This window comes from Carassius carassius, chromosome 27, assembly GCF_963082965.1.
Source record: "Carassius carassius chromosome 27, fCarCar2.1, whole genome shotgun sequence".
Taxonomy (NCBI): Eukaryota; Metazoa; Chordata; class Actinopteri; order Cypriniformes; family Cyprinidae; genus Carassius; species Carassius carassius.
In genome coordinates this window covers 18,263,014-18,290,312 of record NC_081781.1, presented here as the reverse complement: position 1 = coordinate 18,290,312, position 27,299 = coordinate 18,263,014, and the positions used below count along the sequence as shown (strand labels likewise).

Here is a 27,299-nt window from a genome sequence, read left to right as displayed (position 1 = left end):
AATATGAAAAATATGCCTTCTACATAACACACAAGTTTCAAGGGATTGTCTTTAGACAAAACTGTCATAAAGTAAACTTGTTTTAATAAATGAATGCAAAGGTGACAGAAGCTCGGGTATTAAACAATTTACACAAGCTAGATGTCCTCTTGATACTGATTATTCGTGAATTAACTCCCACGCATTCATTGATCAAAACCAAATTGCATTCAAATTAGGATTTTATTGGTTGGCTTGATTGAACGAGATTTTTGAATCTAAACGAGATCCGGAAAGGCACTGAACGAAGCATCTCATTCATAAACGCTTGTTCTCCGTCATGAACGGTGCTTTTAGCGAATCAGTGGAGTGATTCATTGACAGACGCACACACACACATACATTCGCTTTTCGCCACCTGCTGGCGTAACTGTGTAGCGTACAGAAAGAGTCGATGAACGAACCGATGAATCATGAATAGTTTTGATGAATTCAAATGATTCGAATCCTTCGAATGAATCAAAAACTCCACCACCTCCAATTGTTAAAATTACGAAAGTTGGACAATGGACATTCGTTGCGTCGTCTGCGTATTTGTACACAAACGTTTGATTATATGACCGTATAACGTTAGATGGAAAAACGTTTCAGGTTTATCCTCACTACCAAATTATTCAATCTGTGCTTGATACATCGTCAAAGTAGACCAAATAATGTCGGAAACATCGGTTTCAGATAAATTAGACAATGATCAGTCTCGCGCGCCAAAAGAAAACGAAGAAATCAACAACAACGCTCAAAAAAGCAACATTGAGGAGTCTTTGGAAATTTCACAAACCACATTTGACAAGAAAAAAGAGGTTTCAGACTCAAACGCTAATGCTAACACCTCTGAAAACAGCAAACCAGATGTAGCTTCTCCTAATGATGGGGAAGGAGAGCAGCCAAAACCAAAGACAGATACTGATTTATCAATCACTGCTAACGTTAGTCTGCGGCCTGTAACCGTTAAGAGCTCAACCTCATCTGAAGCTGCTCCAAAGGTCATAGCAGGCCCTGCACAGGTCAGATCCACCACACCAGTGGTTATAGGGGCCAGGGTGGTGACATCTAATGTTCAGGGACCCGGGGCCACCAGTTTGGCACTGGCTCCTCAGCCTGGAAGGGTCTCTGTTAGCTCTGTAGCTATAAGCCAGCCCAGGGTCACCACACTGACCACAGCCAAAGGGGCAGTCGTGACATTGCCAAGGATTTCCACCCCATCACAAAGTGTACCAATGACACGCACTCCTCAGACTGTGCCACTGCAGCTGCCTGCCAACTTCCAGGTCCCACAAGGTGAGTTTACGTGTGGATTCAGAATACACTGTTTCATTTCATTGGTCTGTTTGTTTATTCTAACTGTAATACTGTACTTAAGCATCAAGCCTACTTCTCAGTCTTGGCGATGTCTCACTGTCTCTCCCCCGCCTCTGAAGGAATGGTGTTAATCCGCAGTGACAGTGGGCAGTTGATGTTGGTATCTCAGCAGGCTCTGGCCCAGGCTCAGGGAATGCTGCCAAAACCAGCCAGTGCCAACGCCTCTGCTATAGTTAGACCCCCATCCTCACAGGTGTGTTATTTTGGTCACTTATCTTTAATGCTGGGAATAGAAACAAAGATCCAGTGAGGTAAACATATGACATTCATATTATGGTCTTTGAGCCCCCAGTTTCACCAGAGGTACAAATTTTTGTCAGTGGAAAGTATTATGCATATAAAGTTTTCAGAATGTTTTTTAATGTTTTTTTCTTTTTGATTGTACATATGATTAGGCTATATGATAATCTTTGATCATGAAAAGCATCATACTAATCCTTCATTTGAAACTTTATATGTTCATTGATATATTAAATATTAGCATTTGTCTGTAAAAAAAACATTGTCTGTAATTTTTTGTGAAAAAAATACATATTTAATTTAAAATAATTATATATTTGTAGATAATTTACATTATATTATGCTTTCTTATACAGCATAAATACAAGTAAATAAAAAATCTTTCTCAAAATCCAGACTTTGATAATTCATACTCACTCAGTATTGCGATAAATAAGGTCACAATGTGTGTGTGATAAAATTACAAATGTGAGAAAAGTCAGAATTGTGAGATATATACTTGCAATTGCAAGAAAAAGGCCAGAATTGTAAGAGAACTAGCAGTAACCTTTAAAATGTTTCCATGTGTGGCAAAACAAATTACGAACAATTAGAAGTCAGAATTGTGAGAGAAATAGCCATATATATATTTTAAATCTTGTGGGGAAAATAGGCTAATTATGAAAGAGCAAATTATGTTGGAAAAACTTAGTCTTTAATGCTTACTATTTTTCACAATATAAATGCATCTGCAAGCATATGAAAACATGAAGCAGCTTCCTCTCACAAAGGAAGTTAACCATATTTGCCAGTCACTGACATTACCAGAAGCTTGAAAAGCCATCCTATAAGATATCTTACAAGCCTTTGATTTATAATGGGAATGCACCACTTTATTTCATATATATTTTTTGTTTCTTTACAGGCAACTGTAACCACTACACCAATCATCAGAGTTTCTTTCCCACCTTCCAGTGCATCAGCTACTACCAATATTAAACTTAACCCCACTACAGGGACTGCCGTTCAGAAACCACCCTCCGCTACAGGAACTGCAATTTTCACGCCATCATGTACAGCAGGAGCTACCATCATTAAACCAGCCGGTGTTATAGGGACAGCTATCAGGAAGCCCAGCTCTACCATGGGGCCTGTTATCAAAGCCAGTCAAATGACTCCAAACAGCAGCACACCGGGGACCTTTAACCAGAGGACTAATTCTGTCACTGCAACTACCATAATTAATACCTCTGCTGTAAAGGTATTACTCACGTTGGCTGCATCAATTATTGATCCAAACAACAAAACAAAAATAATGGTTCATACTCTGACTTCATGGCAAGATGTTGACGGAAATGCATTGTTAGCTTTCCCTCAGTGATTTAAATAGAAATGTAGGTCATTCAGTGTGACATTAATCTACCTAATCATGTCTGTGCTTTATTTTCTCTGCAGTCTGGTGGCAAGGGTGCTCTCTCCACCCAGGGTAATGCCCCACGTATGACGTCCCCTAATGTACCAGCCAGATCCAGCATGAACACATCATCAACCCCAGTCACTGTTACAGCTGTAAGGATACACGAATACACAAATATTAATCCTGGAAAGCCTGACATAATATAAAATATCAGGAAAAAAAACTTATACAAAATCAAAAGCTCTGTAGTTTAAATATTGGGGAGAACATATAGTGCAGTGCAATACTATGGTGATTGAGAGAAGAATAAGTCTCATAAGCCTGATGTTACATATTTGGTGTGCACATGAGAAAAAGGTGATTAACAAAAAGGTACGGATAATCGAATTAGTTGCTTCAGTCTAATACAAGTTATTCCTCTGTTTACTTTATGAAAGTGAGGTTAAAATTTGGTCAATATGTAAATCCGATAATTATTTTAATTTATTTTAGTTTTAGTTTTTAAAAAAAAATTAACTAGGGTTAGGTGATATAAAAGTACATTTAGATATTTAAAATTAAATATCCAATATTAGCTGATATCAACATTTTTTTGTGTTTTCACTATGTGCATCACAAAACTGATCATGTTTCATTTTCTTTATCCTCAGGAGACCTTGGAGAATGTGAAGAAGTGTAAAAACTTTCTGGTCACTCTTATGAAGCTAGCATCGAGTGGCACTCGTTCGGCTAACATGGCTCAGAACGTCAAAGCTCTTGTCAAAGCCCTGCTGGTATGATGTCACTTGCTGCTTTTAAAATCAATATTTTAGAATACATTATGTGTTTTAAAGGGCTTTTGTTGTCTTCTCCACATGTAGGATGGGAAACTAGAGGCAGAGGAGTTTACTGAAAAACTCTACATGGAGCTCAAATCATCCCCTCAGCCATATCTAGTGCCTTTCCTGAAGGTGAATGCAGTTAAAACTCATTTAGATATGGCCAGCAACTTCAACAAAGTCATATGGGTATATATGAGGGTAGTGACCTCATTTTTGACCTGATTTTAAGATGAAATCTATTATCAGACCTTCAAAGCTCATGCATGAATACATGAATGAGACGCGACCTCTTTGGTGTGAGCTAAATTAGAGATATACAACCAGAGATGCTGATGTATTAATTCTTTCAGAGGAGCCTGCCAGCTGTCCGTCAGCTCACCCCAAACTCGCAGCTCTTCATTCAGCAGTGCGACCAACTCAAGCCCTCAGATTCAGCACCAACCAAGGCCGCAAACCAGAAGTCCACTGCGTCTGTCAGCTCCTCCCTCAAGCCCAACCAGCCAACCAGAATGGCTCAGCTGGTAAACCCCCGCCCATTTTTAGTCCCTACAGTGTAATTTATCATGATGATTTCAGGGGTTTGCCTATATGAAACAACGGAAGAGTAATTTGATAATAAGGAAAACAAATGATCGTTCAGAGGTGGTGTTTTCACCATGGAAACAACTCTGGATGTGCAATGTTTTCATGTTAATCTGCAGGTATGATTTCTCTATCAATAGTTAGAATACCATATGGTGTCTGGAATTCAGGTATGTGTGTTCGGGGACCCTGAATACACTGTTTTGATGTTTTATGTAATAGCAGACAGTCTGTGTGTTTGTGTGAGAGCGAAACACTCTAATTTCACACTGCCTCCTTCCCAGCACACTGGTTCATTTTTATGACAGCCTCTCTTCACTTTGTCTTCATTTCCTGGTTAACTCACCACCGCCCACGGTGTACAGGCTAATTCACTTAAAACCACCAGTATCCCACAAGCCCAAGCAGAGCCAAATTAGTTTTACACTAGAGACAAAGATGCATGAGTCTTACCCCATTTCTTACCAGGAATGTCATGTTATCATATTCAAATAATGTCATGATTTGTTTTTCTGTAATCTAATATCACCATTTTATTGGACGTCTTGATGGATTTCCACTGAAATACAGAAGCTCATTTCCCATATACCTGAATAGACTTTAGAGGTTTTGATTACTTCAGAATCAGAAAGTGCTCTGAGGGTTTGCAGAAAGTGCTCCTGTCTAAAATGGTTTGTACAATGTCCTTGAGGTGGATTAAACCCAGCGTACCTTCTTTGAATATTTTCATATGCATAATTCTTGCATCTTTGTTGTATTTATTTAGAAATACTGTCTTCATATTGATTTTGTTTTTACCTTGTCAGGTGATCCAGCAACCTAAAGGAGTAATCGTCAAACAGTCTTTGACATCAGCTCAGACAAGTTTACCTGCACTGAACCAAACTCAACCCAAACAGATGCTCATTCAAACCAATGCTAACCCAGCAGGTATGAGCTATAGTTTCACAATTGAAAAGTTCGAAGTCGGTACAATGTTTTTGAAATAAGTCCCTTATGCTCATCAGCACTGTGTTTATTTAATCAAAAATGCAGTTGAAACAGTTCCAGGTCCTGTTTGAAGTTCAATTAGCATCTGGCAACTGAATATACTGGAGAGTAGATTTTTTTTCTTCTGGAAACCCTCCCAAGCAAGCAACTTGTGCTGATGTTGGTGCTGTTTTATATCTTTTGAGGCTTGCTGACACCGAGAATGAACTAATTCCTACAATTTCCCAGATGTGATCCTTGGAGAGTCTTTTCAATTCAAACTTTACACCTCACCTTGAATTAGGATGATATAGGCACATTTCTTCTTCCAGGCAGATCTGCACTTGATTGAATCATCTTAATTATTCCCCTGATGGTGGAAATGGGAATTTTTTCAATACTTAGCTATTTTCTCACAGCCACTTTCTATTTTGTAAGGTTCAACAATCTTATATAGTTCATCCATACTCTATTCTTCAGTTTTACTCATTGTGATGAATAATTAAAGGAATCTGGCCTTTTTGTAAGCTCATATTCATACTCCTGTGAAAAAGGAATAGCTGATCATTTACATGTACAATATGGGAATGGGAATATAGTTTATACATATTTTATTCAAGAAAATTTCTAGGGGTGCTAATAACCATAATTCATAATGTAACCCCCCCCCCACACACACACACACACACCTTTCAATAGTTTTACTGCAATAAAAGGTTAGATTTTGTGATTTATTTAATGATTTATTTATCTTTTGAATAAATGAATGAATTAAAGGATTTATCATAACATCCATTGCTCATATTTTACCAAGGGACGTATAATTCTGACCAAATCACATAGGCACTTCATTTAAACTCCTGTCAATGAATATATATTGTGCAATTAGCTTTTAATGAAGCAACTCAGCATTCTTTAGTTCTAAAGTGGCCTTTTGGAATTAGTAACAGAGGCTTGGGCTCAGCTGTTAAACTGTCAAACTGAGATTTGAACCTATGGCGGAAGGAAATAGTTATATTTCCTTCTATATATATATACACACACACTTCTGCTGTCAAACTGTTGTATAAACACAATATCACACTCGTAGCGGTGCGATATGGCTGTATATCAGCTCCCTATAAGCTGATATATAGCCATATCTCACTGCTACTCATGTTGTTAACGAAAGCTTCAAGACGCCTCCTGTATGGAGAATCTAGCTGCATGCATTGCTCAGGTGTGATTTTGGCCCATTCTTCCACACAAACGGTCTTCAAATATTGAAGGTTCTGTGGGCCTCTTCTATGAAATCTAATCTTTAGTTCTTTCAATAGATTTTCTATTGGATTCAATTCAAGTCAGGTGATTGGCTGGGCTGTTCTAAAAGCTTTATTTTCTTTTTCTGAAACCAATTGAGAGTTTCCTTGGCTCTGTGTTTCTGATCATTGTCCACCCTTGTTTCATCTTCATCATCCTGGTAGATGGCAGTAAATCTTTAACAAGAATGTCTCTGTACATTTATCCTTCAAATTATATGAATTTTGCCGGTGCCACACCATGATGTTTTTGGGGTGATGTGCAGTGCCATTTGGCCTCCAGACATAGTGTGTATTATGGCATCCAAAGAGTAACATTTTTGCCTCATCTGATAAGACTACAGGTCCTTCTCAAAAAATTAGCATATTGTGATAAAGTTCATTATTTTCCATAATGTAATGATAAAAATTAAACTTTCATATATTTTAGATTCATTGCACACTAACTGAAATATTTCAGGTTTTTTATTGTTTTAATACTGATGATTTTGGCATACAGCTCATGAAAACCCAAAATGCCTGTCTCAACAAATTAGCATATTTCATCCGACCAATAAAAGAAAAGTGTTTTTAATACAAAAAAAGTCAACCTTCAAATAATTATGTTCAGTTATGCACTCAATACTTGGTCGGGAATCCTTTTGCAGAAATGACTGCTTCAATGCGGCGTGGCATGGAGGCAATCAGCCTGTGGCACTGCTGAGGTGTTATGGAGGCCCAGAATGCTTCGATAGCGGCCTTAAGCTCATCCAGAGTGTTGGGTCTTGCGTCTCTCAACTTTCTCTTCACAATATCCCACAGATTCTCTATGGGGTTCAGGTCAGGAAAGTTGGCAGGCTAATTGAGCACAGTAATACCATGGTCAGTAAACCATTTACCAGTGGTTTTGGCACTGTGAGCAGGTGCCAAGTCGTGCTGAAAAACTAAATCTTCATCTCGATAAAGCTTTTCAGCAGATGGAAGCATGAAGTGCTCCAAAATCTCCTGATAGCTAGCTGCATTGACCCTGCCCTTGATAAAACACAGTGGACCAACACCAGCAGCTGACATGGCACCCCAGACCATCACTGACTGTGGGTACTTGACACTGGACTTCAGGTATTTTGGCATTTCCTTCTCCCCAGTCTTCCTCCAGACTCTGGCACCTTGATTTCCGAATGACATGCAAAATTTGTCCAAAACTCCAGTGCTGCTTCTCTGTAGCCCAGGTCAGGCGCTTCTGCCGCTGTTTCTGGTTCAAAAGTGGCTTGACCTGGGGAATGCGGCACCTGTAGCCCATTTCCTGCACACGCCTGTGCACGGTGGCTCTGGATGTTTCTACTCCAGACTCAGTCCACTGCTTCCGCAGGTCCCCCAAGGTCTGGAATCGGTCCTTCTCCACAATCTTCCTCAGGGTCCGGTCACCTCTTCTCGTTGTGCAGCATTTTTTGCCACACTTTTTCCTTCCCACAGACTTCCCACTGAGGTGCCTTGATACAGCACTCTGGGAACAGCCTGTTCGTTCAGAAATTTCTTTCTGTGTCTTACCCTCTCGCTTGAGGGTGTCAATGATGGCCTTCAGGTCGGCAGTCTTACCCATGATTACGGTTTTGAGTAATGAACCAGGCTGGGAGTTTTTAAAAGCCTCAGGAATCTTTTGCAAGTGTTTAGAGTTAATTAGTTGATTCAGATGATTAGGTTAATAGCTTGTTTAGAGAACCTTTTCATGATATGCTAATTTTTTGAGACAGGAATTTTGGGTTTTCATGAGCTGTATGCCAAAATCATCAGTATTAAAACAATAAAAAACCTGAAATATTTCAGTTGGTGTGCAATGAATCTAAAATATATGAAAGTTTAATTTTTATCATTACATTATGGAAAATAATGAACTTTATCACAATATGCTAATTTTTTGAGAAGGACCTGTATATTCTCCCAGAGTTTCACAGGCTTGTCTAAATGTTGTGCAGCAAACTTTAAATGAGCTTCAACGTGTTTTTTCTTCAGCAATGGAGTCCTGCGTGGTTCGAGTGTATTCAGGCCACAGCGGTTGAGTGCATTACTTATTGTTTTCTTTTAAACAATTGTACATGCTCATTCCAGATCTTTCTGAAGATCTCCACAAGTGATCCTTGGCTCCTCTGACTCTGTCAGAAATCCTGCGAGGAGCACCTAGTCATTGCCAGTTTATGGTGAAATTGTTCTTTTCACTTCTGGATTATGGCCCCAACAGTGCTCACTGAAACATTCAGGAGTATAGAAATCCTTCTGTAACCAATGCCATCAGTATTGCAACAATAAGGTTGTGAAGGTTTTGAGAGCGCTCTCTGCTTTTACCCATCATGAGACACCTTTTTATAGGCCATCAGTTTGGACTAAACCAGCTAACATTAATTTCCAATGACAAGGAGCAGGATTGCTTTCTAATTACTGATAAATTTCCATATGGTGTCTTGTCTTTCCATGCCTTTTGAACCTCCCTTTCTTCATGTGTTCAATACTTTTTCCATGTCATTCTACTTTTATTACACAAAACTTAATTTCTGAATTTATTTTTGTTTTCTTTGTATGTATGGATTACTTGGGTTGTTACCGACAGCTGGTGAAAATGACATGTCAACAGCACCTTTAGAAATATATTTTCTGAGAAAAATTGTGATGTTCAATACTTATTTTACCCGCTGTACGTGAACGCCGTTTTGATCCAAGCTCAATATACTGAAAGACTCTGTGAGCTTTTATTATTTTTGTGCTTCTTTCACCTCCAAGTGTCCCAATTCATTTCAGGCTGATAAAAATATCTGTATTTTTATTCTGTCCCCACAGGTGCTGTTCGGCGGCAGTCCATCCTTCAGGCATCTAAAACACACTTTTCCCAACCACTCCTTCCAGCGCAGCCACACGGCTTCAAGGACAGCACCTCGGGCTCTTTCCGGTAATAGCTCTGACTTGCGGCCATTCGTTGCTTATAGGATGAATGTGAATAGATGGCAGTCAATGTCGGTATAGATTAACATTTCTAGATGAGCTATACCATTAGCATATTCATTCTAAGACTTATAAAAAAGTGAAATCCTGTCCTTTCATTTTTTGATGGACTTTCATTTAGAGATGATGATGACATTAATGATGTGGCTTCCATGGCCGGCGTGAACCTGAGTGAGGAGAATGCTCGCATTTTGGCCTCTGGCTCCGAGCTTGTGGGATCAGTGATCCGCTCCTGTCAAGAGGAGCCCTTTTTATTCCCATCAGCCCTTCAGTCACGAGTGCTGCAGATCGGTAACTTCACACAACCCATTTAATTACTTTCTAAGATTTTTATATAAAACATTTGATTAGGTACACCTGTTGCTTGGTAACACAAATTGCTAATTAGCCAATCACAGGTCAGCAACTCAATGCATTTAGGCATCTAGATGTGGTGAAGATGACTTGCTGAAGTTCAAACTGAGCATCAGAATGGGGAAGAAAGGGGTTTTAAGTGACTTTGAACGTAAAATGGTTGTTGATGTCAGACTGGTTAGAGATGATAGAAAGGCAACAGCAACTCAAATAACTACTCATTACAACCAAGTTACACTGAATACCATATCGGAATGCACAACACGTCAAACCCTGAAGCAGATGGGCCACAGCAACAGAAGACCACACCAGGTGCTGCTCCTGTCACCTAAGAACAGGAAACAGAGGCTACAATTTGCACAGGCTCACCAAAATTGGACAATAGAAGATTGGAAAAACGTTGCCTGGTCTGATGAGTCTGCTGTGACATTCAGATGATAGGGTCAGAATTTGACGTAAAGAACATGAAAGCATGGATCGATCCTGCCTTGTCTCAACGGTTCAGGCTGGTGGTGATGGTGGATATATTCTTGGCACACTTTGGGCCACTAAGTACCAATTGAGCATCCTTTAAACGCCACAGTCTACCTGAGTATTGTTGCTAACCATGTCCATCCCTTTATTACTACAGTGTACCCATATTCTGATGGCTACTTCCAGCAGGATAATGCACCATGTCACAGAGTTCATATCGTCTCAGACTAGTTTCTTGAACATGACAATGAGTTCACTTTACTCAAATGGCCTCCACAGTCACCAGATCTCAATCCAATAGAGCAGCTTTGGGATGTGGTGGAACGCATTAAATTATTAAATAGCAATTACTAACTTGCATGTCAAATATGAAAATGCCACTCACCCTAACCATTTTGTTTTTGTTTTTTTTTAGCTGGTTTTAGAGCGGTTTTTGATATTCTTCTGCTGGTTAGCCTCAGTGAAAATCTTGCAGACCAGCTAAACCAATTGAGCACCAGCTTGTTCAATTTGGCACAATAGCACATATTATACCAGCTAAGACTAGCTTAAACCTGCTTAGAACATCAAACCAGCTTAGAAATTTAGGACTTTGAATGTAATGCAAATGCCAGGCAGCGCAATTCCAGTTTAGAGGAAAGAGTGTCTAAGGGTTAGATAATGTAACACAAAAGAGTTTTAACAAATTAATTTTCATGTACTGTAGGTAGTTGCTAATTAGTAACTCGGTATTGCATAATTATTTAAAACCAACATTCCTGAACGCTGTATTCCTCCATATTTTACTGACCTCAGCTATAGCATTAACAGCTTTTTTTTTACATCTTTGGCTGCGTCTCAATTCGTAGGCTGCATCCTCCGGAGGTCGCATTTGAAGACTGAATACGTCATTAAGAATGTCTTATTTTAGAAAAGTTACCATAATAAAATTGACTGTTGTTCTTTGTGAGGTTTAGAATACTATAATTTCTTTTTTACTTTGCAATTTAACAGTTACTTTTCTTAAATGAGTCTTCCCTGATGACGTATGTAGCCTTAAAATGCGACCTCTGGAGGACACAGCCTTCTAAATGAGACAGCCAGTGTATCTTTACTCAAAGTGATATTGCATTTCCCTTCATCTCTGATTGTCAAAGACTGTTCACCTCCCTCAGCTCTGCCTCTACAGCATGCATCCTGTCTGTGTTTTTTTTGGGCATATGTTGCGCTGTGTTGTGACACACGAGAGCAGTCTCTGTCTTTGATCAGTGGTATCTCTGACGAGCCTGTTCTGCTTAATCAGTATGCTAATGACTGCCGAGCCGCACAAAGTTGCCAGAGTGGCATTAATCCACTCTGCTGCACTGATCAAAAAAGCGTCGGAACAAGGGAGAGAAAGGACGACAGAGGCGGAGGGAGGTAGAGAGGGAGATAGCCAGGAGGTAGGGGGAGTCGTGCGGAGGAGGAGGAGACAAAAAGAGAGAATGTGGAAATGAAAGAGACAGGCTTGTCCTCGCAGGAACTCGGTCCGCATCAGCAGAAAGGGCAAAAATGAGATGGAATTGGAGTGTTTGCAGATGTCTGTCTACTCGGCAAGCGTAACAGACCAACAGGAACAAAGCATGTCTGACATTATGGAAATGTGAATACAATATAAACAGCCGAGGAAAACAACAAAATAGCTGGATCCCAGCTCGCTGAAGACATTTGCCTCTAATTTTACACAATCTCCTCTGTCAGGCAGTAAATATGTCTGCACATGTTGAATTAGAGTTGGATTCATGGGTTTCTTGAAGAACTGTCTGTGATTTTATCATGCCCACATAACAATCTGTGCCCACAGAACTTGAATGTGCAGTTCACAAAGTTGTACCTATTTCCCGCATCTGACACGTTAATACATTTAAGCTAATTTGATTATGCGTTCATCTACAAATAAGAGTGAATTATCTCAAGACTATTTAACATTTAACCACAACACATTTTCCCCCTTTAAAAAAATTCAACACTGCCGTGGACTTTACTTTGAAATTGGGTTCTGTTGACATTTCTTGTATCAGATGAGGTATGAATGTTTTAAATACAGTCCTGAAATGTATAAATGACTTCACTTCAACAATCTTTATTCTTCCTCTGCAATTTTGTATTGATCCACAAGTTACAAATTGGCTTTTATAAATTATTTATTAATCTTGTCATTGATAACATTCAGATAAAATCAGACCTTAGAATGAGTGTTTCTCCCATGCTAGGACAACTACTAAACGTGTGATTGTGTATGCATAGGTGGATCTTTGAGTATCACAGAGGTCTGTCCTGATGTTCTTGAACTGCTCTCTCTTGCAACACAAGAAAGGCTTCAGAACCTGCTGGAGAAGATAACCATTGTAGCACAGCATCGACAGATTTCTTATAAGGTATCCTTGCCTATAAAACACAACACACAAGATAGTTGAGAAAATAGAAAACTTTCAGAATTTCTTAGTATAGCTTGTTTCTTAAAATGTTGACACACTAAATATAGTGGTTTCAACTACTGTGTACTTACATTTAAATTAATCATTTGATACAGTGCATTGTTGTGTACATTCACATTTTTACTTTGTACTTTTACATTGTACCTTTAACATCTGTATTTAATTTCTTACATCTGCAATTACACTGTTGACTCTACCTCACATGTTAAACCTAATCATACTAGTGATGCACCGAAATGAAAATTCTGCGCCGAAACCAAAAATTTAGGATGCACTTGGCCCAAAACCGAAACTGAAGCCGAAAATGGCTTCTTTTAAAAACGTATATATATATATTGCTTGGATTTAATGGATCTGAATTGAAAAATCACAATATAATAATCAAACTTTTATTAACAGTTACATAACAAAACATAAAATATTTTTAACAATAAATATAAATAATAATTATTCTTCAAGTTTTATGTTCCATCAAATAAAAGTTTTTTAAAAATTGTGCAAAAAAATCCACAATTTTGGAGATTTTTGCAGAACAAATGCTACATATTGCAACTTTGGTGTCCTCTCGTATAGAGCTGTCACTTTTGTGAAAAAAAAATCCTGTTCTATTTTTGAGACATAGGCAAAGTGTTCATAGAATAGTTAGTAAATTGCCTATATTTGGCGTTGATCCGTTTTTCAACGCCAAATATAGGCAAATCCACCGACAATTAAACAGGCATTAGGGCGAACGTAAAGAGGGCGCTTGAGACGCGCACAAGTCAGCAATGTGGACAGCCATAACAATGAAAAACATTACTGAAGGCTACATTGATATTATGCACTAATAGGCTCTGTGTGTGTGTGTGTGTGTGTGTGTCAGAACCTGCAGTTGCTGTGTGACGCGCGTTCGCAGCGAGCGTATAGTGACGAGCTGGACGCGCTCCGAGAGAAGGCCGTTAAAATCGATTCCCTGTTTTCGTTTTCGAAACTTGTGTTGGTTGGTCCGATCGATTGTGCAGCTTTTGTGACAAGCTTTTTTTGATTGTGACAGCTCTTTGACATGCTTAATCTTTGATAGGCAGACGCGTGATAACAAGTTTCGTGAGTGAAACCTAAGCGCTTGCGCATGGATGGGAGGGGCGGGTGACATTCATTTTCGGTTTACGTTTTCGGCTGTTTTTTTTATTTCGGCCCGAAACCGATAATGCCATTTCGGCCGAAAATTTTCGGCGGCCGAAATTTCGGTGCACCCCTAAATCATACTACTTAATCTGTCCCTAACATATTCTGTAACTAGATGTTAGGGGGTAGCTGTGGGTGCTGATGGGAAGTAAAATAACTATTAGGCTATGAAATAAACGAATATTTATCGCACAGGTTGCTGAATTTATGCCTACACAGAAGTAGGCTAAGCCCCTGAACGGGCTATCCGTGAGCCATTCATTAGTATGATTAGTTATAAAGTTATAAAATAGTTGCAATAAACATGTTAAGAATCCATACAACTGTAACAGCGTAGGACTGTTATTATGCTGCATGGAACTGGGGAACGACTGATGATGGCACGGTTTAATATTTGGTTGACCAATCAACGGAAAGGGGTGTTTCGTTCCCACCCACATGTAAAGATCAAATATTCAAGCCATTTATACATTTTGTAGCAGAATTCAGAATTCTTTATATATATATATATATATATATATACAGTACTGACCAAAAGTTTGCAGCTCATCAAGCCTGCATTTATTTGATCAAAAATACAGAAAAAAAATGTAATATTGTGATATATTATTACAATTTAAAATAATTGTTTTTAAATTTATTATACTTTAAATTATCATTTATTTCTGTGATGCAAAGCTGGATTTTTAGGATCATTATCACATGATCCTTTAGAAATTATTCTAATATGATGATTCATTATCAAAGTTGGAAACAGTTCTGCTGCTTAATATTTTTTCAGAACATGTGATACTTTTTTAGGATACTTTGATGAATAAAAAGTAAAAAATTAAAAAAGCTATGTTTTTAAAATATAAATATTTTGTAATAACAATATACACTACTGGTCAGTAATTTGGGGTCAGTAATTTTTTTTCTTTTTTTTTAAATAAAATCAATACTTTTATTCAGCAAGGATGTGTTAAATTGATAAAAAGTGATAGTAAAGAAAATATATTAGAATATATATTATTAGAATTTTTTTTATTTTGAATAAATGCTGTTCTTTTTTTAACCTTTTATTCATCAAATATATTAGACAGCAGAACTGTTTCCAACACTCATAATAAATCAGAATATTAGAATGATTTCTAAATGATCATGTGATAGACTGGATGTTACATGTGACACTGAAGGCTGGAGAAATGATGCTGAAAATTCAGCTTTGCATCACAGGAATAAATTATTTTTTTTAAAGTAGATTCAAATAGAAAACTATTATTTTAAGTTGTAGTAATATTTCACAATATTACTGTTTTTTCTGTATTTTTGATCAAATAAATCCAGGCTTGATGAGCAGAAGAAACTTCTTTCAAAAACATAAAAAATAGTAATGTTTCCAAACTTTTGGTCTGTACTGTGTATGTATATATATAATAAATTAAAACCGTTAAAAGGAAAATTTTTCTTATATTTCTGTTTTTAACATTTTTAAAAAAAATAATGGATGGAATATATACCCTGATTCTGCATGGGCAGGTATAATTACATAGCCCTGTATCTTTAAAGAAAAAAAAGCCAAGTATTTACTCATTTGAATTTTTTTTTACAGTTTTTTATTAATTTGTTTACTCAATTTACTCATTTCCATAATGTATAGTTTTTTTGCCCATGAATAAGAATTTAGCTTTAATGCACTTTTTCAACATTTTCAAAAGTTTATTCAAAATGTATAATTTAAATTTTCTTACATATGAGTATTGAACAAATTGAGGAAAATGTCATGTTTAATTGCTTTAAGAAATAATAAAAGACTTCGGTAACACTTTAGAATAGTTAACTTGTTAACTATTAACTATGACATTTCTCTCAATAAATTCTTAATTTGCTGCTTATTAATATTTAGTACGGTAGTTGTTAGGTTTAGTTGTTGGGTAAGATTAAGGATGAAGAATAAGGCATTAATATGTATTTAATTAGCACTGATACATGGATAATATTCTAGTAATATGCATGGTAATAAGCAACTAATATGTGTTACCTATTCTAAAATGTTACCAAGACTTCTTACAATCACCTTACAATTGGTTGTCAAAAGAAAAGTGCTACAAAAGTGCACAGAGTGTGATGGACTGTTTTTGGGATCAGCACCACAAAATAGTCAAATCTATGCTAGGGCTTGCTCCCCTTTTATGTAATACACAAAGAACAGTATGTAAAAGGATGACCTCCTACCTCCCCTCCACTGAGATTCCAAAGTGCACATCAAATTGACTCTTAACTATCCCATAAGGCCATGGGAGAGGAATTGTGAATGACATTGAAGCGACACAGCTGATACCTGAAGTCACATGACAATGTTGTACATCCAGATAAAATTCATATTACACACATTCATACAGAACATACTTTTTTTAAAGGCTGCAAATTATGTGATTATGGATTACGTTATTGTTTTAGGCAACTATTGTTTTTCCCAAAATTACACTGCAATATGGATGTAAAATGGGTAGTTAATGCCCATTGCGTTTTAATGCCCATGTGTTTCATGTCAAAATGTGTACTACAGTCTCAAATGTGTGTCTCATCATACTCTAATGTTTTCTGTGGTGAGGATGATTGGCGTTACAGTCAGACCAATGACACGCGCTCTCAGCTGAAGTTCCTGGAGCAACTGGAAAGACTGGAGAAACAGAGGAGGGAGGAAGAGGAGCGAGAAGCCCTGCTCCGCATTGCCCGGGTAACAAGCTGACACAACAAAAGAGGAGGAAAAAAACACCTGGATTCAGTCTCTTTTTAAAATGTACTGTTTTTCCCCCTCTATTTGCATGTAGAGTCGCACAAACAGCGAAGACCCAGAGCAACAGCGTCTGAAACAGCGAGCCAAAGAGGTAGAAGGATTTCTGTGTGTTGGTGTTAATAAAAATACATACATCCCTCCTCCACAACCTGTTTTTCATTCCTTTTGCTCCCTTGTATAGCAATGAGGACGATCAATACTCTTCATAAAAGTCCCATTTGTGGCCCACATAGACAACTCCACACACATACATACACATACCCTGGAGACAAGGCTCTCTAATTGGGGGCTCATTTTAATTGAGTCTAATATTGGGTCTGGAATTGAAGCCTGCGGCTAAACAGGGAACAGAATGTAATGAAAGCCCTCTGGATGAGTTGTGTGTCTGTTTACAAGGTAACGCTCATCTAGTCATGTGTTAGAGAGCACGTAACGTTTGTATTTTTGCACATGTTTTAGATTTGGGTTCTTTGTCATAGTCTATCGGTTAAATCAATAGTGCTAAAATAAAAGATTCATCACCAATAACAGCTTTCCAGTTTTTTTTTTTTGTTGTTGTTTTTTTTAAACATTCCATGTGGTTTTGGGTGAGCCAATGGAAATATTGACTTTATTTTTGAGTGCCTGTCAAACGCTCATTCTCTCTTTTTTTTGCCCTTGTTTAGATGCAGCAGTTGGAGTTGGCACAGATGGAGCACAGAGATGCAAATTTGGCAGCGCTGGCAGCCCTGGGGCCACGCAAGAGGAAACCTCTGGAGGCTCCCGGCTCAGGGGCCAACCAGGTACCTGCACATGTCTATACAGTCACCTCTATTCAGAGTTTTCCTGTATACTGCCTTAATACTTCATTCTGTGCATGTAAATGTAAACAGTCTGTAGAACAGAGCTTTTGGTCATTTTTATATTTCTGTCTGTATTTGGATAAGCTGTTCTGGTTTTATTAAGTTCATGGGTAAGTCTTCCTATGTGGCTATATGAAATTATGCATTTACTCTGTCACTTAAATATTAGTAAACTCAAGAAAGGGAATTGGTATATTGTGTTTGAGAACACCACTAACTGTCGACCAAATGCATCAATCTCTTTGATTTACTTTTTCATTTTATAAAATTGTCGGTAAGATTTGTTTTTAAGAAGTTAGTACTTTTATACAGTAAAGATGACAGTAAAGACATTAATAATGCTGTTCTTTTGTACTTTGCTCATCAGAAATACCTGAAAGAAAATGTATGATAGTTTCCACAAAAATATTAATCAGCTGTTTTCAACATTTGATAATTATAAAAAATGTTAATATTAAAAATCAGCATATTAGAATGATTTCTGAAGGATCATGTCACTGAAGACTGGAGTAATGATGCTGAAAATTCAGCTTTGCAATAACAGGAATAAATTACATTTTAAAATATATTTCAACAGAAAAGGGTTATTTAAAACTTAAACTTTAATTATTTTTCACAATATAACTGTATTTTGATCAAATAAATGCAGCCTTGGTGAGCATAAGGGACTTTGAAAAACAGTAAAAAATCTTACCGACCCCAAACGTTTGATGATAATATACTGTTTATGCCCTAAAGAGCAAGAACTTAACTTCAGTGTTATACACCGGGTGGTATTGTTAGTGATTTTATAAAATAAATGAGTAAAAAAGGACAAGGAAAGACTGAACAAAAGGATTTTGTTAGTTCAGTTTAATTAGTTTTAACATTTGTGAATTCTTTTTCCTTTAAGCTGTGAGGAATGCTAATAAGTGAAAAGATGGTTTTGAGTTGTTGCGTGCTTAAATTACACAGGCCTTTTAGAAAAAACGCCTCTGCCTAGGGAAGTTTAGTGTTTGCCTCGTTTTGAGGAGTATAAAGAGCCGGTGCAGTTAGCAGGAAAAGAACGGAGGTTAAAAGATGCCAGCCTTGTGTTTGCAAAGTTAAATTATCTGCAGCAGCATTTATTTGTTCATGTCTATATGTATGCCTACATCTTTATTTTTGTTATAGCGTATTTCTTTTTTCCAGAATTAAGGTTCTCATCGATAGATTGAACGATTGAAGGATAATGAACTATTTTTTAGCTCCCCCTGTAAAGTGGAAAAAGCACTTATTTGTATTGATTGTGCATGAGTAGTGTACTTCAAAGTATATTTAAGGGTGCTTTCACACTAGCACTTTTGGTGCGCACCTGAGTTCAGTAAGTTTGGATGATGTGAACGCTGTCTTCCGAACTCGGGTGCGCTCCTGTGAACCGTACCCAAGTCTGCTTTAAAAAGGGTGGCCTGGGGTACGGTCCAAGTGAACTCTGGTACGGTTCTTTTCTGATGTGAATGCAATTGTACCAAATTACGGAAGTGAACTGCTATTAATTACATATTATTTGATAAAAATGTGTTTGTGTGTGTGTTTCACTCACTTTCCTGATGAGCATGACTGACACACTGAAAGCAGAGAGCTGTATATCTCATTTCTATTCGTTTTTAATGTTCTTTAGAGCATTTACAGTACATTCATAAGACAGACCAGGGCTTAATTTGTGCCGGAACAAGCCGGATCCGGATCTGGCACCTCCGAAATCTGATCCGGGACCTCATTTTGGTGGATCCCCCTCCTCCAGGGGCGGCGTTTCCGTATGGCAGACAGAGAATAGCCAGATATGTGCCGTGAAAAACTATCCAAAATTCATATCTCTATTATAATTCGTTATTATTTTAAATCACATGGTTTTAGAAATATTTAACCAATGACAAGGAGCTTGTAAAACTTCATAACGCCATTGGATCCTCAAGCTCTCGTGAAACCTCGTCACTTCACCCGCCTCCGCTCAGATAGACGCGCGCACCGCCTGAAGGAGACAGAGCTCTGCTTATTCGCAAAGCAAGGGTAAACAAATAACTGTTTGAATAGTACAGCATTTTCTTTACTCAAACACGATGTCTGTAAAGGCTATTGTTTTTGTGTGTTTGAAGACTGGAGAAGTGTTTTTTTTGCCATCTAGCCAATATAATTTTGTACGTTTAAAATATCCTTTGCATAAGTGCTTAATCGTTTATATCATGAGATTTTGGCCAAGTGTATTAAACAGCAAAAAAAAAAAAAAACATAAAAAATGTTATATCCTAACCTGTAAAAGGTGATAATGGCATACAATGCGCTACACTTTCCTCAGATGCAGACAAAACACAGATCTCCTCATTCGCCGGCCAAAGACCTTGTTAACTCCATTTGAGCTTGTTTTCATATAGCCTGATGTTAATTGCAAGGGTCTGATACAACACAAGCAGTGTTGTTTAATTATTGATTTGTTCCCCCTATTCTTTCTTTTCCCCCCTGTATTTTAGTAGAGTGTCCCATGAAACGGTTTTATTTGTCAACTCCCTCAGACATCATATTGTTTGTATTTGGTTGCTTAAACTCAACAAACTACGGAAAATAACTCCTATAATACTCACGAGTCAGCTTTATACGCTTGAGTATTGGATGTGACTGTGAGGGCACATACTGTAATACAGCCTGTGGAGCGCGTGAGTACCAAATGGCTTAAAATTCTTAAAAAGCTGTGCAAATTCTTATACATTTGTGACAATGCAACGATGACCCGATTAGTCAAGTGACAGTTCTGTCAGCTGGCCTAAAATGCGAGTGAGTCTTGTATTGCAGCGTGCAGGTCACTGATGCGCTGATGAGAAGCGCGCTCTGAGAGAGTTCATGTATTCAAATGACTGATTTAATCTTAGCTTGTAGGTTTGAATAATAAAATAAATCGACACACAAAGTCTATGTTGAATAAATGCAGGAATTTCCCTCATTCTAACCTTGAAAGCTGCGATTAAAACCATGCGACACATAGTCCCTCTCAAAAAAGTTTTTATGCCTGTAAATTCTTGTTTTAAAATCGCATGACATTTCCATGTTATTCATGACCTTACACACCCTATAAAAGCAACTGATGCACGCTCCTAATCACTTAAACTGGTCCAATGTGATTGCGCGAGTGCTTCGTTACCTCTCCCTTCTGTAATCGCGTGCCGGATCCATTACTCCGCTTTGTTCCGGGACCTCGCAATTTACAAATTAAGCACTGAGACAGACGATATTGGCATTATGTATTGAAGCTTTGGAAACAAAACAAACCGATCAAAAATATAAATATAGAAGTGAAGAGAACAATATTATTGTATACAATTTACAATATAAAATATTACTGTTGTTACTTAGCAGAGGGGTAAACAACTGCTGATGATGCAAACGAACCGTGGTTCTGACCCAAATAAAATCATATGAACGCAGTACAGTGGGGGCAGGGGGAAGTGGGAGAAATCGAACTCTGGTTCAGACCAGGCAATCAAACCAAGTGTGAAAGCACCCTAAAAAAAACCTGTAATTTCAACTGTACTGTACTGTCATATTAAATAAAAGGCCACTTAACTGTAAGTAAATTACGAGTTTTACACACCTTTTAACAGAAGACACTTAATTACTCTTTAAAACAGTGCACTTTACCATTTCAATGGAAGCTTTTTTTACATCAGTGGTTTTTTTTTTGGACTAACATACTAAGGCACATGTAAATTACTTCATTATATTGTAGTGATATTCGATACACACACACATACATATATATATATATATATATATATATATATATATATATATATATATATATAGTTAACATTTTAATTTGATTATAATTTTTTGTAAATAACTTTTTTACTAAATTGCTAATTCAATGCAAATGTGTAATATTTTCAAATACGGTTTAATATATTATAAAGTTTTAATGTAATTGACAAACATTTATGATAAATTAAAATATAATTTCAGTGTATTTGGCAGGACAGGTTAATCCTTTTTTTTTTTTTAAGACAATAGTGCAATAATCATAATTAATTATGAAGCAACTTATGAAGATGTACTTAGTGATGTACTTCAGTTGCTGATCCCCATTAACTAGCATAGTGGGTTTTTTTCTCTGTACTACAGAAGTCAATGGGGACCAGCAACTGAAGGTGAATTATCCCTTTAAGTGGGTCAGAAAACCACTCTAAAGATTTTATTTAGGGTTTGCATGAAATCAAAATGTACAATATTTATTTTGTTAGTGTGCATTGTTAGTCTTAATAAGATTCTGCTCTCGACGCCGGTGGAGTGAATGCACAGTAAGACTGTCTTACTGTGCATTCACTCTGCTGGCGTCGAGAGCATCAAAAATCGACGTTGCAGAAAGATTCGTGAGCGCTCTGACGTAGATCGAATGCTTATTTTGTATTTAGTAGTGATGTGTCGTTCTTGAACGATTTGTTCATTTTGAACGAATCTTTAATGTGACTCGGGAAGAACGAGTCGTCTCGGGGAGTGATTCGTTCAGTCACGCATGTGCATTATTCTATAGGTTCTGTTCTAGTAGTAGTGATTCACCTGTCAGTCAATGCAGTCTTGAGCCGGAAAGAGAATTGATTAGTTCATAGTTCGGGTCTATCGGGTTTTTAACTCGTTCCTTAATCACATGACAGCCCCATACGCTAACCCAATGCAGTCTGAGCCGGAAAGAGAATTGATAAGTTCATAGTTCGGGTCTATCGGGTTTTTGACTCGTTCCTTAATCACGTGACAGCCACATACGCTAAAACCAATGCAATATGAGCCGGAAAGAGAATTGATTAGTTCATCTCATGAGTCTTCGGGTCGGGTCGAGTCATTCCTTAATCACGTGACAGCCCCATACGCTAAAACCATAGACAGTAAAAGAATGCAGTATTGAGCCGGAGAGAGAATTGATTAGTTCATCTTTCGGTTCTTCGGGTTGTTCGTTCTTTTGTCCCGTGATGTGACAACATTGGCTAGAGTAATTATTAAATCAAATTGTCTGTATAAACCATACTTTTGTAACATATGACACTTTTTAAACATTAAAAAACACTGTGTACATACTTTTGAATTGTTGTTTATTGTTTATTTTTGTGCCATTAAAGCTTTGTAACAAAGAGGACAACTATTCCAAAATAAATCAAAATAATAAAAAAGTAAATAATTAAAAATAAAATTAAAATTAAAAGATAATAAAGCCACAGGGTCTAATAACCTTAACAAATGAACTTTAAAAGTACAATATAAAAAAAGAAAAAAAAAAAGAAAAACTAAATATTGCACAACAAGCTTTGCTTTTTTTATATAATAATTTAAAATGAATACATTTTAAAATAAATAACACTTTTGTGCCAAAATAAAAACAGAAGGCCTCAAGCTTGCTACCCTCTCGTCAAAGTTTTCCTAAAACATGGCCCCTGCACTGGCAGTAGCACCAGGATCTGAAGTATCCTCCTCACTCTGAGCTGGGTTAAAACTGTTAAAGCTGAAGTTATCATAACCTTAATGTTTTAAACTAACATTAATAATTCAAATTCAAAATTTTATTTGCTTTTAATGTATATGTCATTATGTCCTTTTTTGAGCAATCTTCTTATACATATATTACACCAATATGTCAAGTCTGCCTAGGAAAAGCAATTATTATACTAGCAAACTCAAAATTGGAGTAAAAATGAACAAACTAGTATAAATACTTTTTATTGTAAGCTTGAATTATTATATTATTATATAGCCTAGTGTTTATTTACCGATAGACAGTTGATTAAAGACAAATTAATCAATATTTTATTTATAACAGGGTTTTATTTATTTATAAAATAATAACAAACCACAGATCCTCAACAAACAGTAACAAAAACACAGTGACAGAAAATGTCAGAAATAGCGTATGGGTCTGTCACGTGATTAAGGAACGAGTCAAACTCGACCCGAGACCTGAAAGACTCATGAAATGAACTAATCAATTCTCTTTCCGGCTCAAGACTGCGTTAGTTTTGCGTATGGGTCTGTCACGTGATTAAGGAATGACTTAAACCCGAGGACTTCTTGTCAGATAAGAGGTGAGGCGAGCTAATCACAGACTGAAGACCCAGGTAAAGGATTTTTTTTTTCTGTATCTTATAGCATTTTAGTTTTGTATTGTTTTTAGTGTGATCAACGTTTGCGTAAGTACTAGATGTGTTGGGGAAGTAACACATAACATTTTCTTTACATTTTGCTCAAATGAACGAAATGACTTGAAAAAAAAAATGATCCGAACTTTCTATCACTAATTAAAAGCGGCCGCAAAGCAAACAAGCTTGTTGATCTCGTGCAGACTAACCACAAGGAGGGTAATGTTATAAGTTAACCTCATTAAATATTTTTGTGGACGAAGTATTAAGATCCTTTACCTAATAATGTATAAAGCACTGTAGAAATACTCTGATGCAAGTAAAAGTCTTGCATTGAAAAAGTAAATATAATCAAGTATAAACATTACTTAATGTAAGTATAACCAGGGAAATTTGTTTAAAAGTAAACTGGGACTACAGTACTATTATTTATTATATCATTAGATTATTATTCCTATAACGTTACTGCACATCAGCAACTTACCAGGAGCTGCGTTCTCTGGAATCCTCTCAAGCGGTGGACTTCTACGTTCCGATTGGTTGCTGCCCAATCGCGTCATCGCTCATTACCATAAAGTTGGCTTGATTTCAACTCTCCTCGGCGCTCTCGATGGCCAAGTCGGACCGCACCGCTCCTCGCCGCTGCTCGACGCCGGCGGTGTGAACGCACAGTTAAGATGAACAATTAATCTGTGCAAGTTAATCCTCTAAAAAAACATTTTTGCTTTAGTAATCTTGAATTAAAATCTGATTATTTGCTTCTGCTCCGGAACGGCACTCTTGCTCTGATGACGTCAGTTTGACGGCTTGGGCAGAATTAGCTTAACCACGCCCCTACAGCCGTTAGTGTGCTGCGAGTGAAAAATGAGGAGGACTGAAAAAATAAAACCCCGCCCTCTACTCAATATTCTGTTTCAGGTGGAAATACGTCACCATACTGAAATAAAGTCAGCCACAACTTCGTTCACACAGATAACTTTAATAACTTTTATTAATTCAATTTTATTTAAACTATAATACATTTCAATTTATTTGCAACTAACATACGTACAAGTGTACTAAAGTAATATCGGTGTATACTAAAGTGCACTTCTCTTTCACTATGATGTTGTGATGATATCAAGCAGGTGCTATTGTTTTTTCATGAATTATTTCTAAACTGATTTCATATGAGAAAAACCATTTAGGTCCATGTGGCTCCAAGAATGATTCTTTATGTCTGTCTGCCCAGTTGTTAGGTTCATGTGGGCAGTTTGCTACTCGAGCACCGATTCGAGTCACTTTGAGAGATCTGACCTTCTGCATGGAGCAAGACCCCACATTCAGACATACTCTCATGCTGTATAGAGCATTTCTAGGCTAGATAACCGCACAAACACAACTTCTGAGGTATGTGCTGTGTTTGGGAAAAGTTCTTTAGATTACATAGTACTTTACCATGGTTCAAAATGAAACCGTTTTTGTTATATATCTGTGTTCCTATACTTGTTTTGATGACTGAATAAACTGTTTGTATAGATTGACTAGTAAGTCAGCACAAAAGAATAAATTGAACACTATTAGCAGCAACACAGTGTGTGGATCTCGTATATTTGAACTGCAGAGTTGTGTATGTTGTCCAAATTCTTAATATTTAGTTTTTTTTTCTCCTTAAAAATGACCTTTTTCATGCTGAACTTTTGCTGCACTAGTTGTTTGGGGATTGCATAGAGGTCTGTGTATAAGCTCCGGGGCAGTGGATGCCCTGAACAAAACACTATTAACCAATCACGCATCTACAGCCTTTGGCATCCAAATCCACCAATCACAGCAAGACAATGGCCAAAAGAATAGTTCTGACCAATCAAAGCAGGATTTTTCTTCAGAGCCCAAATCAACCGAAATCATTTCAAGACTAACCAACCAATCATATCATGGACATAAGAACTAGAACGGACAAGTAGAAAGTACAAACAGCTAGAGGGTCCAAAGCTGTAAGAAACAGGACAATAGATAGCCTCAAGAACTCTTGTGCATCAAGATAACAAGAGCCAAAATCAACAGATCAGGGGCAGGATGTCTCTCAGGATTAGCTGCTGACCGATCATCCCTCTTGAATGATTAAAACAGAGGTTAAATAAAGGTTAACTAACAATGTCATAATTCTAGAGTTTACCTCTGTTCATTAGCTTTGCCAGTCTTCCTCATCTCTAATGCATGCCTTTGCATTTGTAAGGTGAATGGAAGTTCTCAAAAAGAGCCGCTTTTAATGCTTGCCTCAGCCTCAGAAACTTAAATACTCTGTGTGCATGCCTGAGGTACAGGATTCTGAAATATTCCATTACCTCTGAATAATCATGAATGAGAAGCTGCGAGCTAAATATTGATATGCCTGCAGCATTCACAGTCCCCTCAGAGAGTGTGAGCGCATGCTATTCAGAGGTACACAGCCTCACATGCCAATACAGGCTTAGGAAAGTAAGTGAATGTAGCAAAGTGATTTTTAAGCACAGAATGTGCCTAAAAATGTATACATGAGATACTTTTTATGAAAGACTTCATTTTGATTCATCTTATCGACTTAAATCTGTTTACCAAAAAGACTTACTCCGATCTGTTCACCCAGTTGTTCAGTTTACATCATCACACCTGTAGGTGATTACAAGTGATTTTCTTTTTGAGTGTTAGAATGAGTCACTTACACATTGCTGTTGAAGTTGCATACACATTACACATAACATCAAACCATTTAAATCCATTGTGCTTAAAGTCACAATTCAATTAAAGGGATGGTTGACCTCAAAATCACAATTCTGTCAGTTACACACCCACATACAGTATCATTCCAAACCCAAAAGACCTTTGTTCATCTTCAGAACACAAATTAAGATATTTTTGATGAAATCCAAGAGCTTTCTGATACTCCAACGTAACTGACAGGCCCAGAAAGGTAGTAAGGACATCGTTAAAATAGTCCGTGGGACATCAGTGGTTCAACTGTAATGTTATGATGCTATGAGAATTAAAATCAAGAAAATAAAAATAAAGACCATATACAACAATTTCTTCTCTTTTGGTTCTAAAGTATCATGGCATTGTAGTACCCTTGCTGTATGGAGAGTTAGGAAGCTCACAGATTTCATCAGAAATATCTGAATTTGTGTTGTGAAGATGAACAAAGGTTTTATGGGTTTGGAGGGTGAGTAATTAATTCTAGAACTTTCATTCTTGGGTGAACTATTGCTGAAACTTTTACCTCCAAGTTGGTCATTCATTTGTAAATATGACTTGATGGCCAGTCCTGTGCTCTGAATCGTAATTAGATTTCCAACTCAACTTGGCGCAATCCTATAATCAATATTTTGTAGCAAAATCATGCAACACCTCTGTCTTTGGAAACACATGCACAGTGTCAAAGCCAATCGTAGTCCAATTAACATGCTTAATGA

At 37.2% G+C, this 27,299-nt stretch overlaps 1 protein-coding gene across 2 annotated transcripts; it reads left to right on the top strand.

The window, feature by feature from the left end:
* The first annotated feature begins 389 nt into the window (after positions 1-389).
* taf4b (TAF4B RNA polymerase II, TATA box binding protein (TBP)-associated factor) lies at positions 390-25,440 on the top strand. 2 transcript variants are annotated; one of them, XM_059513043.1, is made up of 15 exons: positions 390-1,317; positions 1,458-1,591; positions 2,543-2,878; positions 3,073-3,186; positions 3,685-3,807; positions 3,895-3,984; positions 4,206-4,376; positions 5,244-5,367; positions 9,513-9,621; positions 9,796-9,965; positions 12,768-12,898; positions 16,671-16,841; positions 16,936-16,992; positions 17,567-17,683; positions 25,103-25,440. In XM_059513043.1, exons 1-15 carry the CDS (start codon positions 693-695, stop codon positions 25,232-25,234), a joined length of 2,604 nt encoding a protein of 867 aa, XP_059369026.1. In that variant the 5' UTR covers positions 390-692; the 3' UTR covers positions 25,235-25,440. The 2 variants fall into 2 exon arrangements, with proteins under 2 accessions (XP_059369026.1, XP_059369027.1); XM_059513044.1 differs by having other exon boundaries at positions 394-1,317; positions 16,716-16,841.
* The last annotated feature ends 1,859 nt before the right edge of the window (positions 25,441-27,299 follow it).